The sequence below is a fragment of the Trachypithecus francoisi genome, unplaced genomic scaffold (genome assembly GCF_009764315.1).
Source record: "Trachypithecus francoisi isolate TF-2019V2 unplaced genomic scaffold, Tfra_2.0 Lachesis_group13, whole genome shotgun sequence".
NCBI lineage: Eukaryota > Metazoa > Chordata > Mammalia > Primates > Cercopithecidae > Trachypithecus > Trachypithecus francoisi.
In genome coordinates this window covers 31499886-31514741 of record NW_022681458.1, presented here as the reverse complement: position 1 = coordinate 31514741, position 14856 = coordinate 31499886, and the positions used below count along the sequence as shown (strand labels likewise).

At 33.5% G+C, this 14856-nt stretch overlaps 1 protein-coding gene across 31 annotated transcripts in view; it reads left to right on the top strand.

The window, feature by feature from the left end:
- Positions 1 to 14856, top strand: part of MAP2 (microtubule associated protein 2) — a 311538-nt gene that overhangs the window by 278357 nt on the left and 18325 nt on the right. For 23 of the 31 annotated variants that reach the window (XR_004441593.1, XR_004441592.1, XM_033230465.1 and 20 more), the window contains 2 exons: positions 3830 to 3977; positions 8138 to 8478. Coding sequence is in view for 29 of the 31 variants with exons in the window: in XM_033230465.1 (XP_033086356.1) it covers positions 3830 to 3977; positions 8138 to 8478 (489 nt within the window). In the remaining 2 variants the exon portion in view is untranslated. Of the gene's footprint in view, positions 1 to 2708; positions 2880 to 3829; positions 3978 to 8137; positions 8479 to 14856 lie in introns of all 31 variants that reach the window. The other 8 variants (XM_033230438.1, XM_033230439.1, XM_033230437.1 and 5 more) reach the window with 1 other exon arrangement.

The window sequence follows — 14856 nt, the reverse complement described above, 5'->3', positions numbered from 1 at the left end:
CAAGAAACAGAGTTCATTTATTGCTTTGGTAAATATTAGGCTTTATTATAAACACATTGTGATTTCAAGATTTGTATCTCTTTACCTTCTGTTTCCTAATTAATGATTTATGGTGGTTAGCCATAGGGCTATGAAACAGACCATGTTCACATCTTGAACATCTATTAGCTATAGGATCCTTTTCTTCCTATTTCTTCATTTCCTAAAAATAAAGGGGAGGACAAAATTCCTGTATCATGAGTTAGTTATAAAAATTAAATGCAATAATGTTATAAAACAGTATGCGGTATAATGCTTAGAACATAGCATTCATTTAATAAATGGTAATAGTTGTTCGTTATTATTTTAATTAACTTTATGGTGGAAGTTTTCAGGAGCAGATATAAAAAATAAGTCTGACCTTTCCTCCTTTAGGTGGACATAATTTGGAACATTTTAAGGAAATTTTTAAGCCCCTTGATCTTTGAGTAACTCGATAGAATCAGCACTTGGAACAGAACCATAGGCATCATCTGACACAAAAAAAAACTTCTTTCCTTGTAAATGCCAATCTTGTCTTTCTGAAGAAAAAGTAGCCCTTCATTCTTTCTTTTTTTCTCATTTATTAGCCTTTTTTTCTTCCTAATATGATATCCTTGTCCTATAAGTTTTCTAAAACCCCGAGTAACTTTTATTTGATTTAGCTCTAATATTCAGTCTATCCATCAGAACAGTTCTCTGATTGTTTTTTGTAGTTGTATGCTCTTTTAGATTCACTTTTTTTAACTTAAAAATGTTTTTTCTATGGGTACATATTAGGTGTATATATTTATGGGATGCCTGTGATGATTTTTTAAATTGCTCTTTATTAGGAACCAGACCCACCCATAATCCTGCATTTCACTTGGGGTTTTCTGTTGTTTGTTTAGCATTAATAGTTGTCTTTCTTAACTACAAGCAATCCAATTTATTTTTCTCTTCTGTATCACACTTTCGAAATTCACTCTTTTGTGGGTAGCATCAATCAAAAAAGAATGACTTGTGCTGACCCAGTTACACTTCCCACTCAAGATACTGGGTCTATAAAACAAGAAGTGATTTTTATAGTCTGTAAATACTTATGTCTCTGTTGTAGCTCCAGAGGTTAAAACTTGAGATAAAAATCTCAGTTTTACCTGTCATTTCTGTAACAGATCAAATTAATTATTTGAAGATAATAATCTCCTTGGCTTTGTCATACTTACCTATATTTTTAACAGTCACCCATGAGATGTATGGCATGCTGGCATAGCTTTCTCCAAAAGTCATACATCCTTCCCAATTATACTTGCAGCCAGTCTCCCCAGGGGTTATCAACACCTGTAAATTAAGTCGTGATTTTTATTGGCAATCTTTTCAGTCCTGACTTTCCTTTTTAGAATTCATAACACATCATGCAGACTATAGTCTTTGCATAAAAATGTTTTTGGTTCTATGGTATAACTTAGTTCACAGTATGTGCTTTAGTTATAAAATGAACCAATTATATATAAACTCTGAAAATTTTCTGTTGAAGTCAGTGTAGATTACCTGAAAATAAGTTTTCTCAATCGTTAAAAATGCTTTTTTCATTATTAGGCCTCAAATATACCTTGTTCTAAAGTTCTTGAAACATGATTGATATATGGATTATATGTACATCTTAAAGGCTGTATTTATTAAAGGAATAATTCCAGCAGTTAGGATATTGAAAGATATTTCCAAATGTGTTATCATTATAAAAGCTGTGGATTAATTAGAGACTATATACATAGAATCCAAAAAGAATATTTTATCTACATTTTCCTTAAATGAGAGAACTATGTATAGAATCATTTTTTAAAAAACAAAATTTAAGCACTCAGCATTATTTTTTAAACCAGCAAAAAGAGAGTTTTGCTAGTCACTTGTAACATTCTTTCTATATTAAGGCTTATTCTATTTTTTAAAAAAGAGAGACTTACTTTGGTCTCAAGATTTCGCAAAGCTAATTCCTTCATATCTAAACAACATTATTCTTTCTTCTGTTCTTCTATCTATCCATCCGCCCATTCATCATTTATTCAACAATTATCCACTGGGTCTCTACTATGTACCAAACATAAACAATCACATTTGGAAGTAAAGAAGAGCAAATAATAAATAATAAACATGGTACCTGTTCTAGACCTGGTTACTAGAAAATGAAATGGTTTAGCATTATTTATGTGTCTTATTTGTATAACAGATTTTTTATTTTATTTTTAATCAGGGTGTCCATGTGCAGGCTTGTTACAAGGGTATATTACGTGATGCTGAGGTTTGGGCTTATATTGATTCCATCACCCAAATAGTGAACATAGTTCCCAATAGGAAGTTTTTCAATCCTTCCCCCACTTTTGGAGTCCCCAGTGTCTACTGTTGCCATCTTTATGTCCATGTGTACCCAGTGTTTAGTTCCCACTTATAAATGAGAACATGTGATATTTGGTTTTCTTATAACAGATATTTTTCTGTGACTATTATTAAGTTAGTTTTGGCTAAAGAGAGCTGTTCAATGAAAATCTCTTCTCATCTAAGTACACATCTCTATCATTGATTATAACCATTCATCATGTGTTCTTATTAAAAAGACTTTGAGTTTCTTATACGTTTATACTTCTTTTTTTATTTTCCTTTTACTTCATAGTTTGGTTTATTTTGTGCTTTTGTTTGTTTTCTTTCATGGCTAGAATTCTACCTTGTCAAAGATTCCTGCTTTACAGGGTAGCACAAAGTCCCCAAGATACAGCTCAGCCTGCCCTAGCACGACTAAAAGGGCTACATTTTCTGACAGTTTATTAATGCAGCCCACCTCAGCAGGCTCCACAGACCGTTTGCCATACTCAAAATCAGGGAACAAGGTAAGGCAGCAGGTCAATAAAAGGTGCAGAAAGAAATAGAATTTGGGAGATTATGTTATAGAACCTAATTCAGGAAGTGTATGAAAGCAAATACTTTACGTTCTGAAGTATTTGACACATAAACAGTAGGCCCTTTTAAAAACAGATGCAAATTTAAAATTTTGATAAATAGTATACCTATTTTTTAAATGTAGAAAATGTCTTTTTCTAGCTATGCTTCCCATTATTAATTGATGGTTTGATTATCTGGTAAAATATCAAATGCAAACTAACAAAATATATTATATATAATATATAAGAAATAATATTGCACAGTACAATAATAACAAATTATATTGTATAGAATATAATAGACAATTGAAACTTAACATCATATACATCAGGGTTTAATACTATCTCTTGACACCTACCAACTCAATTGTCTTGAAACAATTACATAAACTCATTAAACCTGTTTCTTCAGCTTTAAAATGTGTATCATGTTCTGTGGTGAGAAGCAAATCATAAAAGAATGTAAACTATAAAGAGTTCCTGTCACATACACGCACAATATATGGTAGTGGTCATTGTTAGAAATATTATACATGCAGTGAGCTACTCTCAGTCCTTTCTGATTAATAAATTATCATGCTAATGAAGATTTTTCAATAAAATTAGTAATTTGCTGAAGATTGCTTGAGTACATTTATTTTACCCAATTATCATTTAGAACTTGAACTTCACACTCAGTTATCAGAACTCCAAAATAATGTATTTTTTTTAAACATCTAGGCAAATATGCACTCTTTCTAAGTTCTAAAGTAGAAATGCTTATAAATATATGAAATCCAGTAGTTTGTATTAAAAGAAATTCATCTATCAGCACAGGAGGAAAATAGCAAAATCAATATCACTTCGTATAAATTAAAGACTTACAAGAACCCAATGTCCTTTTTGTTTTCTCCAATCAGGATGGAGTAACCAAGAGCCCAGAAAAGCGCTCTTCTCTCCCAAGACCTTCCTCCATTCTTCCTCCTCGCCGAGGTGTATCAGGAGACAGAGATGAGAACTCCTTCTCTCTCAACAGTTCTATCTCTTCTTCAGCACGGCGGACCACCAGTAGGTTTATTTTGATTTGACTTCCTTTTTAAGCACTTTTTAAATCCTTTAAGTGGAATAGCACTTATATTTATATTTTAATTTGTAAAAATAAAACATGCATTAAGACTAGATTATATTTGCCCTAAGAATCAGAAAATTCAGAACGTAGATGGCCGCAAAATAGCTGTTTGAGTAAAAACAGTTGATAGAGGAAATGGTAACATATTACCCTATTATCTAAGACTGAGATAAACTTATTTCTCTAAGAATATATTTTCCTTTTTGCTTCAAATTTAGCGCAAAAAAAGAAAATTCTAAAGAAGTGATCAATGTAGAAACCAAGTCAAGAATTTTTAAAAACATACATGTATAAAAGCTTAACACTTATTAGATTTCCAAGTCGTAAAATCAAACTAGAAAGTCAACAATCAAAACAGGATCCTGTTCAACTCGTTAAAAATTTGCATTCCAAATGAGATATAAATATAGTATAGTCTATGCAATAGTTTCAAATTATCTTGATTGATGGCCCATTCATGAACTGACTGGCAATTATAACAGTTTATATAATGCTCCAATCATTACACACTTATATGTTGCATTGTGGCAAACTATCTAGTAAAGCGTGGATTCAAATTATTTCCATAAGTATTTTTCTGTTGCAACCAAAATAGCTACCACTTATTAAGCACATATAGATACTAAACTCTTAAGATACATTTTCACTAAATTTAATTAGCAAAACCAATGAGTAGGTATTAGTAAACTCAATTCAATCTACTGATGAGAAAACTGACCCTCTAGAGAGGGTAACTTGTCCAGTGCTTCACAGCTAGTAAGTGGTTGAATTTGGTTTTCAGCCTGCTGATAACTTCACAGCCTGAAGTCTTAAAGTCTTTTCTATATTGATTTGGAAGAAATAGTACTAGAGAACTGCTCTGTAGAATTATTTGGAGAAGAGTGTGTCATTTAAAAACCATTTTAAAATGGTGGAAATTGCTACCACTATCACATTGTAGTTGGCTTCAACCCTTATTTTAATAATAATTGGCCCACTTAAATATGACTATTGGCATTTAAACAGTGTTTTGGCCTACAAGAAAAGTGTTTACTATAATAAGAGTAATTGTGTCCAACATTATTTAGTTTCCTAGAGTATTAGCATCCTTTGAAATATGTGCTAAGAACACTGAAATCACAAAAATTATTTTATCATAGCAAAAATAAATTATTTAAATGAATTAGCAGGGAGGGCATTTAAGATTTAGTACTTTCCAGGGAAGAGACTTCAGATATCTAGAGTTGAAATTAAACATCATTAATAACCCCAAGGGTGATGAGACAAAACAAAGATACCAAGAACTCTCCAAAAGAACATCTTGAATTGTGCTTGTATTTGTTGCTATAAAAGCAAAATGGCACTTTCTCCATAAAGCTACTTCTTCAAACCACTGTGTTCTGCCTTTTAAAGTGTATCTATATATGAATTGATTCATTAAATGTTCAGCACCAATTCTATTTTGACTTTTTAAATTTACTGATGTTTACAAGCATTTTGCATTGTATTATTTGATAGTGAACATAACTGACACGTTGATCATTTTAAAACATAGGGTCTGTTTTACCTCTACATATCAATAGCTGAAAGGCATAAAGACGATTGGAAGAGCAAGCACTATGCCCACTTCTACTTGCTTACCATCCCCTTAATGGTACACAGGGATATTCTAACATTTTGTGCAGCTATTGAAAAGATTTGAAGGAAACAATGTTGTGCAGGAAGCTCATCCGCCCAAGAGGAAGGAAATCCATTGTCATTGAGGAGTTGACAAGATAAATAAGAGCACAGTTTAATCAAGTAACTTGTAAATAAATATCTTAAAAGTTGTTTTAGATCTTAGATTTAACCTCTTCAAGTTCAGAGCAAATAGGAGACATTCAAATTTATTGTTTTGATGACAAGAACAAATTTATTGCAATAAAAATTGATCATATATATTGAACAGCAGTGTGAAGGCCTTAATATTTGTAGTTTATCCTCTTTCTCCAGATGTAACACAAAACCTTCTTTTATGAAGCTTAAAGTGTTTTCTACAAGTATGGAAATCACTCCTCAGAAGTTTAGAAAAAATTATTTCATATAGTAAAAATTGTTATTCATATCCAGAATATTGCTTCAATTCAGTCTCCATGAAGTCAAAAAACCCCTCAGCATACTTTGATGAATTCTGAATTCAATACATTTTATTTTTTAAAAAATGTTGTCTACCTACTGTATTCAGCTCACATGAAAGTCACCAGGGCTAGATACAATGGCAAAATATACAGGGACGATCCCTCTCCCCAGAAAATCTTAGCTATTCAAAACTGGTGAAGTAATAGAGAAAATATTTGAGAAAGAAAGAATGTTTCTGGCGAAAGTATTCAGACAGACTTAGAGACAGACATCTACATTGAAAACTTAGTCCATAACAAACCAGGACATGGAAGTTACAAAATGCCAAGTTGGATGTGGTTGTATCATCCTAGTCTTGAAATTCTTGTGAAAAGCAATAAAAATCACAAAACACATGCTAATTTCTCACTTTAGACTTCTCATATCCCATTTCATATTATCAGTTGAAGAGTCTAACTATCTTGTGGCCTGTGTTAGAAGACCAAAAAGACACGGGGCACTTTCATTTGATACGTGAAAACTGTTCACTGAAAGAAGTACAATTGTTCTGTGTTTCTCCGGGAGATAGAACCTATAGCAACAGGTAGATTTACATTTTCCATAGATCACAATTGTCTAAAAAGCTCTCCTGAGCTCACATCTTGTAAATATTTAGGCAAAGATTATATGTCCACTTCTCAGAAAGAACTTCCTATATTTATGAGCAATTGCATTAGGTGACCTCTAAGATTCCTTTCACTTCAGTGGCTTTAAAATTGTTATATATTTATTCTCTACAAAATTTCAGAAGATTCATTGATTTTTTTACTTAATCGGCAGTAAAAAATGAAAATTATCCCTTTTCTATAAAATATGTTATAAAGGAAATTTGCATGCTTAGAAATGTAAATCCTCAGGGACTAAATATTGTATCTGGCTTAGACGTTAGTAGCATCTGGGTGAATGAGCCTCAATATTCTCATTTCTTAGGAATAATAAGAGCTGCCCCTAACAACTGTATTTGCATGTTTGGTTATCAGTTGGTTAGTATTCACATAAGTGCTTTGAAATCGATAAGGTGTTGCATTCTTATTTCTATCATTCTCTCAGAAAAGTATTTGAAATGTCATTCAAAGCACATTCAAAAGATGAAAGAAACATAGTGTAGGAAAATGGGGGGTGGGTATAATAATAATAGGATGCTGAGCTCAATTTGAGGCAAAGAAATGCATCTCAGATCCTGTATAATTAACGGGGTCTTGGATTTAACACCAAACTGCCAAACTAGTGATGAAAACAGAGGAGAAAACATAGTCAGGTCCGAGGCAATGGGAATATATTGGGACATCCCAAGTTTCTAAGGCAAGAAATAGACTTTTTTTGTTTGTTTGTTTGAAGCACTGAGATTATTTTCCTTATGAAAAGAATACATCATATAGTAGAGCAATGTCTGACAGCTTCCATAAACACATTTACACCTCATAGTGTTCCTCAATATAAGGATAGAATATTGAAATGCAGACCTTTCTATACGGACCAAAACTATGTGTCCTAAATGCATGGTTCTATATTGTATGTTCACCTGGATCCCAGAATGAATTCACTACATAGAGGAATGAATGATCTACATATCATCAGTAAATATGGGTCTGCATACGACACTAAGTGTAAATTCTTTTCCAACTAAAGGCAGATCCATATGCCTTAATAGTCACACAAGTAGAAAATAGTTTTTGACACATTTATAATGAAAATTAAGGAGAACAAATCAGAAAAAAAAAAATCAGGTTTTTTTCTTCGTGTTGATAGCAATGCGTGTTCAAAAGAATGCCACTGAGTTATGCACCTGATTTCAGAAACGAGATTCTCAGCTTCTTGAGCACTATAGTGATCATTACAATAATTGTTTCTAAATGCCTTAGAAATTAAACATATTATGACTTCTAACAATCTATGGGAAGAGGGATGTTTTGAGGAGAATTGTCTGACTCTGGTTTGGTTTTGGTCTTGCTTGTTAATACAGGGTCAGAGCCAATTCGCAGAGCAGGAAAAAGTGGTACCTCAACACCCACTACCCCTGGGTCTACTGCCATCACTCCTGGCACCCCACCAAGTTATTCTTCACGCACACCAGGCACTCCTGGAACCCCTAGCTATCCCAGGACCCCTCACACACCAGGAACCCCCAAGTCTGCCATCTTGGTGCCGAGTGAGAAGAAGGTCGCCATCATACGTACTCCTCCAAAATCTCCTGCGACTCCCAAACAGCTTCGGCTTATAAACCAACCACTGCCAGACCTGAAGAATGTCAAATCCAAAATCGGATCAACAGACAACATCAAATACCAGCCTAAAGGGGGGCAGGTAAGAATTGCATGAACACATTTGCTGCCAGAAATAATTATTACATTGCCTTTTCATGTTGAAAGCTAACATTTCTTAAAAGGGAAGCAGATGTGTTAAAGAGCTACTGGTTGCAATTTATTGCTAAGAGTTTGGACTTTAGGAAGATAGCATCTGAAATATAATGAAAATCACATGACATGCCCATTCCTTCTGTTTATTCTTGGGTAAAAATTTTTACCAACTTTTAGTTGATTGACTAACCTTTTTTTTTTTCTGAATGTATCTCTATTGGTTTATGGTTTTTAACTTGAGATTAAAGTTATATTTCTGACATAAAATTGAGTTTTCTGTTTTAGATTCTGACCATGAGCTCATTTGGCTATCTTTTAGTGATTCCAATTTTATCTCCTTCTTCATTTCCCAAGGATTTCCTATGACATTTTCTACCATTCCCTCATGTTTACTCCAAAACAAGGATGTTTCACCGAGTTTCAGTTCTGGCTACTATTGCCTAAATGTTGCAAAGGGCAGGTATTCGTGTTAATAATAAAAGACACATGGTTCTGATGAATAAAATTGTAGACTTTTAACTTCTACTCAAGATTAATTGTATTAAATAGCGCTATTAGTAAAGCTTACTTACTAACTCTTAACTTCAGCTCCCCAGAGCAAACATTCATATCTTTTCAAACTAGGGGACTTTGAGTTCTGTCTTGACGCGAACCTTGCTTATAACTATATGTTTGGACAAAGCAATTAGCCTGGAAGGAAATAATACAAATATTATTTAATGTTTATCTCATAATATTGATCTATTCAGGATAGTTTAACTTTTGTCATTGAAGAGATATAAAACAACATCTTTTTTTGAAAGAAAGAAAGATAAAAACAGTAACTCTGTACATAAACAAACTTATAATGCCCTTTCAATATTCCAAGAAAGTCTTTTCTTTTTAACGTCAATATTTTTTTCTGCCCCTCTTTTTCTTGTCTCTTGTATTTTGTGCCACTGCTTTCTGGTATCCCTCCTTCATGCCAAAGAAAATCTATTTTCAGGCAAGTTTAGAAAAAAGATCTTGCCAAAATGTAAAGCTATCAGGCACTCCTACTCAGCAATGAAGCAAAAATTCAGTGTTGCTCTTTCATTTAGCAACAAACTTCTTTGCTGTCTCATTATGGCTCTGTTCAGGAAAGCCTAAAGAGTTAAGAAAAATCAACCAATGGGGCAGGAGGGGAGAGGTCAATATGCCCTTTCAGAACAATGATAACATTCTATAATAATAGAGTCGTAGAAAGATACTTTTTCATAGACAGATGCTATGAACACTAGAAGCTACAAGAAACATTTTTAAGCAAAAAGTAGAATTATAAGCCTATAATTCCTAAAAACCTCAAACTCTTCTTGCATTCATCTGCATTTTGCACATTCAAGAGAAGGAAATATTTTGAGCTTTTTGGAAATATTAAAATGTTGCATCATCTTTATATTTATACATAAATACATTAAAATCATAAGGTGAATAAAATCAATTTAGTACCATTTGGAAAGTTCTGCATTTTAGCCTTGGACAAGCTGTCCTCTAAAATAAAGTAACTATTACATATATTTAAAATCAGTTCTTTTAAAATAAATATTCCCATGTCCTGTTACTCTCCTTAACTAGATGTGGGCTTTACTTACTTATATTCTGGAAAACATTGGTACTTAAAATAATTTGTTTCCTCTTAGAATCACAAGGAAATATAAATTATCTCCAAGATATTTTTTTGAAACTAAAAAAGTAATTGGAAGAGAAAAGTATTATTTTAAGTTGACATAGAAATTTTACATGTTTTTCTTCTAAGGACTCCTTAAGATAGGCACAAAGAATGGTTTTAGCCTCAGCTTTGCAGGAACTTCTAAGATTCAATCAATCCGAAAAACGTGAAGACGTCTGTTTTCTTTTTCTGATTCTTTATCATATCTGGTTTTGAGTATTTTTATGTCTTATTTAAATTGACTTCTACTATATTTGGTAATTCATAAAATTGATACAAAATATCTTATAGTTTTGAGCTGAACTAAAACTTCCTTAGAGATTATGGTGGTTAAGGGCTAGTAAATACATATGAGACAAAAATTACAGAAAGAACAAAAATAGCTTCAAAATCACAGTGTCATTTGAAGCAAATCTGTTTTTTCATCAGGCAAGTGTTATACCTGCTACAAAATTATCCTAGTTCAGCAATGACGACTTTGGAAAAAATCAACAACGGTGGAGTTATGAGGTGACTTTTTTGCAGAAGTAGGAGATATTTCCTCACCAAGATAAGAACCAAATGAAAGATATTTGCCTTCTATTTTGTGATAGATGGTATAAATTCACTTAAAGAGTAAAATGAATTGGGAAATAATAGCACATTGCAATAGAACTGTCTCTGTAGGAAAAACCTATCATTCAACACTTCAGCACTATCTCCTTAAAAGTCTCCTTACAGTGTATAACCTCAGATACAGGGAGTGAGGAGAAGTTTTTTCCATACATGTAAAACTGGAGATCTTATAGAACAACTGAAGGAAAAGTATTTTAGGGCTTGTTTGAAATTATCAAAATGACATGTTAAAGACCCTTTATTAGATGATTGAGCATCTATACATGCACACTGTTGAAGAAATTGAAACCACTAGCACACTGTTCTCAATTGTAAATTGATTTTCCTAAGGCATTTGAATGGATAGTGGCCAACCCAGAAATATTTCAAAAGACAGAACAAGAGCTATGCTTTCTTCAGGGGCCAGGTTTTATAATAGTGATATATGGTCTCTAGGAACTGAGAAAAATATTCATGCAATTCTTATTAATGAAGATGGGAGTAAATTTGAAGATGTAACTTTTAATTCCTCTGTACAGGGTCTATTGTGGTAAAATCTGAAGCAATTAGGTTGTATACAACTGATTTAATTATGACAACTTTATTATTGGGGTTTTATTTGTGTTTGTTGTTGTTATTTTTGAGATGGAGTCTCTCTCTATCGCCAGGCTGGACTGCAGTGGCATGATCTCGGCTCACTGCAACCTCTGCCTCCTGCGTTCAAGTGATTCTCCTGCCTCAGTCTCCCAAGTAGCTGGGACTATAGGCGTGTGCCACCACGCCCAGCTAATTTTTGTATTTTTAGTAGAGACGGGGTTTCACCATGTTGGCCAGGCTGGCCTCAATCTCTTGACCTCGTGATCCACCTGCCTCAGCCTCCCAAAGTGCTGGGATTACAGGCATGAGCCACCGCACCTGGTCTATTGGGGTTTTAAAATGTGTGCAATCTCTAAGAATTGGGAGAGGAAATCTATAATAAAGATATATGCATCTTAGGAACTCAACAGCTTCCCAAATTATTTGCCTCCAGTTTGAACATTTATTGTCCTTCTTTTTGTACAGGTTTTGTGCTTACAGCAGTTATCTCTTCTGTTAAGGTCCAATTTCTGTTGGCAGAGGGGCTCAGCTCAGTGAGGCAAGTCAATGCCTAATGGAATAGATAAGCTAGCTGAAGATACGAGGAGCTTTACAGAAGGCAATAAAGCTAATCTTTTCAGCTAAAACAGATTCATTCCATTGGAAAGAATATGGGCAATCATGGATTCAGTGTAGACAATTAGCTTGATTGATTTAACTCAAGGCATAGGGAAGGCTATCTTATTAAGTGTATTAATTTGAAACTGCTCTGTGTAGTTAGCTCCCCAATCTACATTAAATCTAAGTTTTAGAATAAATAATGTTAGCTTTTGAAGAACACAGCTGCTTCAGTTAAACAAAGGTAGGAAAACAAGCAATTTCTCTAAACATGTAGCATAAAAAAATTTAGGCAACAACTCAAGGAATAGTGCTTTTTACCTTTTCTATCTAATAATCAGGTTTTAAAATAGTTACTTAGATATATATGGAATGCTCCTATATGTTTTGACAGATATCTTGCTTTTCTCCATTGTGAAGAAATCTTGTGAAGATGAGTATAAAAAGCACAAGTTGGCCAGGTGTGCAGTGGCTCATGCCTGTAATTCCAGCACTTTGGGAGGCCGAGATGGGTGGATCACCTGAGGTCAGGAGTTTGAGACCAACCTGGCCAACATGGTGAAACCCCGTTCCTAGTAAAAATACAAAAAAAAAAAAAAAAAGCCAGGCGTGTTGGCGGACACCTGTAATCCCAACTACTTGGGAGGCTGAGGCATGAGAATCGCTTGAACCTGGGAGGCGGAGGTTGCAGTGAGCCAAGACCACGCCATTGCACTCCAGCCTGGGCAACAAGAATGAAACTCTGTCTCAAAAAAAAAAAAAAAAAAGATAAATAAAATTTAAAAAGCACAAGTTATATGCCCTTGTAATAATTGAAAGTTACTAAAGAAGTGGCTTCACAGATGTTGTCTTCATTTACTGCTCATTGGATAGGCTAGAGCGTGATCTCTGCAAGGCCATGTCTGTGGATCTGATGGACTGCCTCTGAATTATGTGCTTTTGCTCCATTAATGGCTACAGTCAGTCATTTTCAGGTTAGCTAGGCTACAAATGATGGCATCATCATGCAAGTCACTCCTTTTTAAAGAAAAAACGGTACTCACCTTTATATAAAGAACTTTGTAAAATTTGTCAGCGTATTGCTTTCCCAATCAGCATTGCCCTGCCATCTTTTTAAAATGTTTATTTAGATAAATCTATTAAACGAGAACCTGTAAAACATACCATTACATTCTAGAAATAAAGCAATCTTAGTTTCTATATCTCCATTCTATATGGATCTATTAAACTAAAGGATATTAGACGTCAGAGATATCCATCTCCTTCTAATCCAACCCTCACATTTTCACAGAGAAAGAAACAGAAGTTCTCACATTACCCACATCTTGCATATAGGACATTAAATATCATCCTTCCATGGCTGAGCTATGAAATCAGAGTCTATACTTTGTCTTTAATGAATAATTAGTCACTCGTCTGCAAGTATATAATTTTGTATACCTTAGTCTTTTTTGTTTGCTTTACCTTTCATTTCGTAACATGAAAATAAATGGTAATTTTATTTAACAGTGCTTTCCATGCCATAGATTTTTTATCACATCAGGATTGAAATTTGAAGCTTCTGAACTTTTATAATATTTTCATGAAATTATTTAATGCAAATAGCATGTTATATTGATACACTATTAAAATACGTGTTATATTAATACACTACAGTAAATTTGGAAAAGTGTGTTGCATTTTTATCATATTTTTTGTTTTCTCCTATAATTCACAAGTTATTTTTAAGTAATTCTAAAAATTAAGGTTTTAAAATAGAAGCTAGTTAGCTTTTTAATTTCTATGGATAATATAAAGAATCAATTATGAAATACTAATTATCGTATCAATCTTAGCATCTTAAAAATAGCATGGGGAGTTGTCTTCTATTTCTTGGTAACTCCAGAAATACAAAGTTTCACCTTTCTTTACTTGAACATTGATTCAACAAATATTTATTGAGCACCTACTACACCATGCTATGTTCTACATACTGAAATATAACAATGAACAAAACAGATTTCTTAAATTCTTGCCATCATGGAATTTACATTCTAGGAGGAAAGGTGAGCAAAAAAAAAAAAAAGTGATATAAGAAAAATATGTAAAAAAGTGCTAAGTATGAAGGATAAAAATAAAGATAAGAAAGAGGCTCAGGATATGTTAAGAGGAAATTGCATTTCTGATAGGATGACTAGGAAAGGCCTGAGAAGGTGATATTTGAATAGAAGCTCCAAGGAAGTAAAGGAGTAAGCCATACAGATAACTAGGTAATGAGCCTTTCAGGCAAAGGGAACCACACATTCAAAGACCCTGAGGTAGAAGCAGGCCTTGCATGTTCTAGGAACAGCAAGGACATCAGTGTGACTGATGCCACATACATCTTTGAGTGTAGAAAGTTTATGCTATTATTACATTTTTTAAGTATTATTACATCTATTCAAATAACAGGACTTTCATATTGCTAAACCAAAAATCTAAGAGTCAACTTTTCCTCTCACTTTCTCTCATCCCATATCCTAACCATCTTTAAGTGCTAATGATTTTGTGCCCTGAATAGCTCTTAAATCTGCCCATTTCACTCAGTCTGCTCTGCACTATGTTAGCCTAAGCAGTGCTCTCTTGTTGATACTGCCACAATGGTTATTAATTTTTGGTTTCGTTACATCTGTTGTTTGCTCTATCTGATGTACTCTCTATATTGTAACCAAACTTTCTCACCACATTTTTCATTAAATATTCCATTGTATAATTAGTTATTTAATGTCTATCTTGTTTCACTTACTAGACCATAAGCTCCATGAAGTCAGAGATGAGGTCCATTTTGTCCATAATGTCCCATACATAGTAGGTGATCAATAAATATTTATG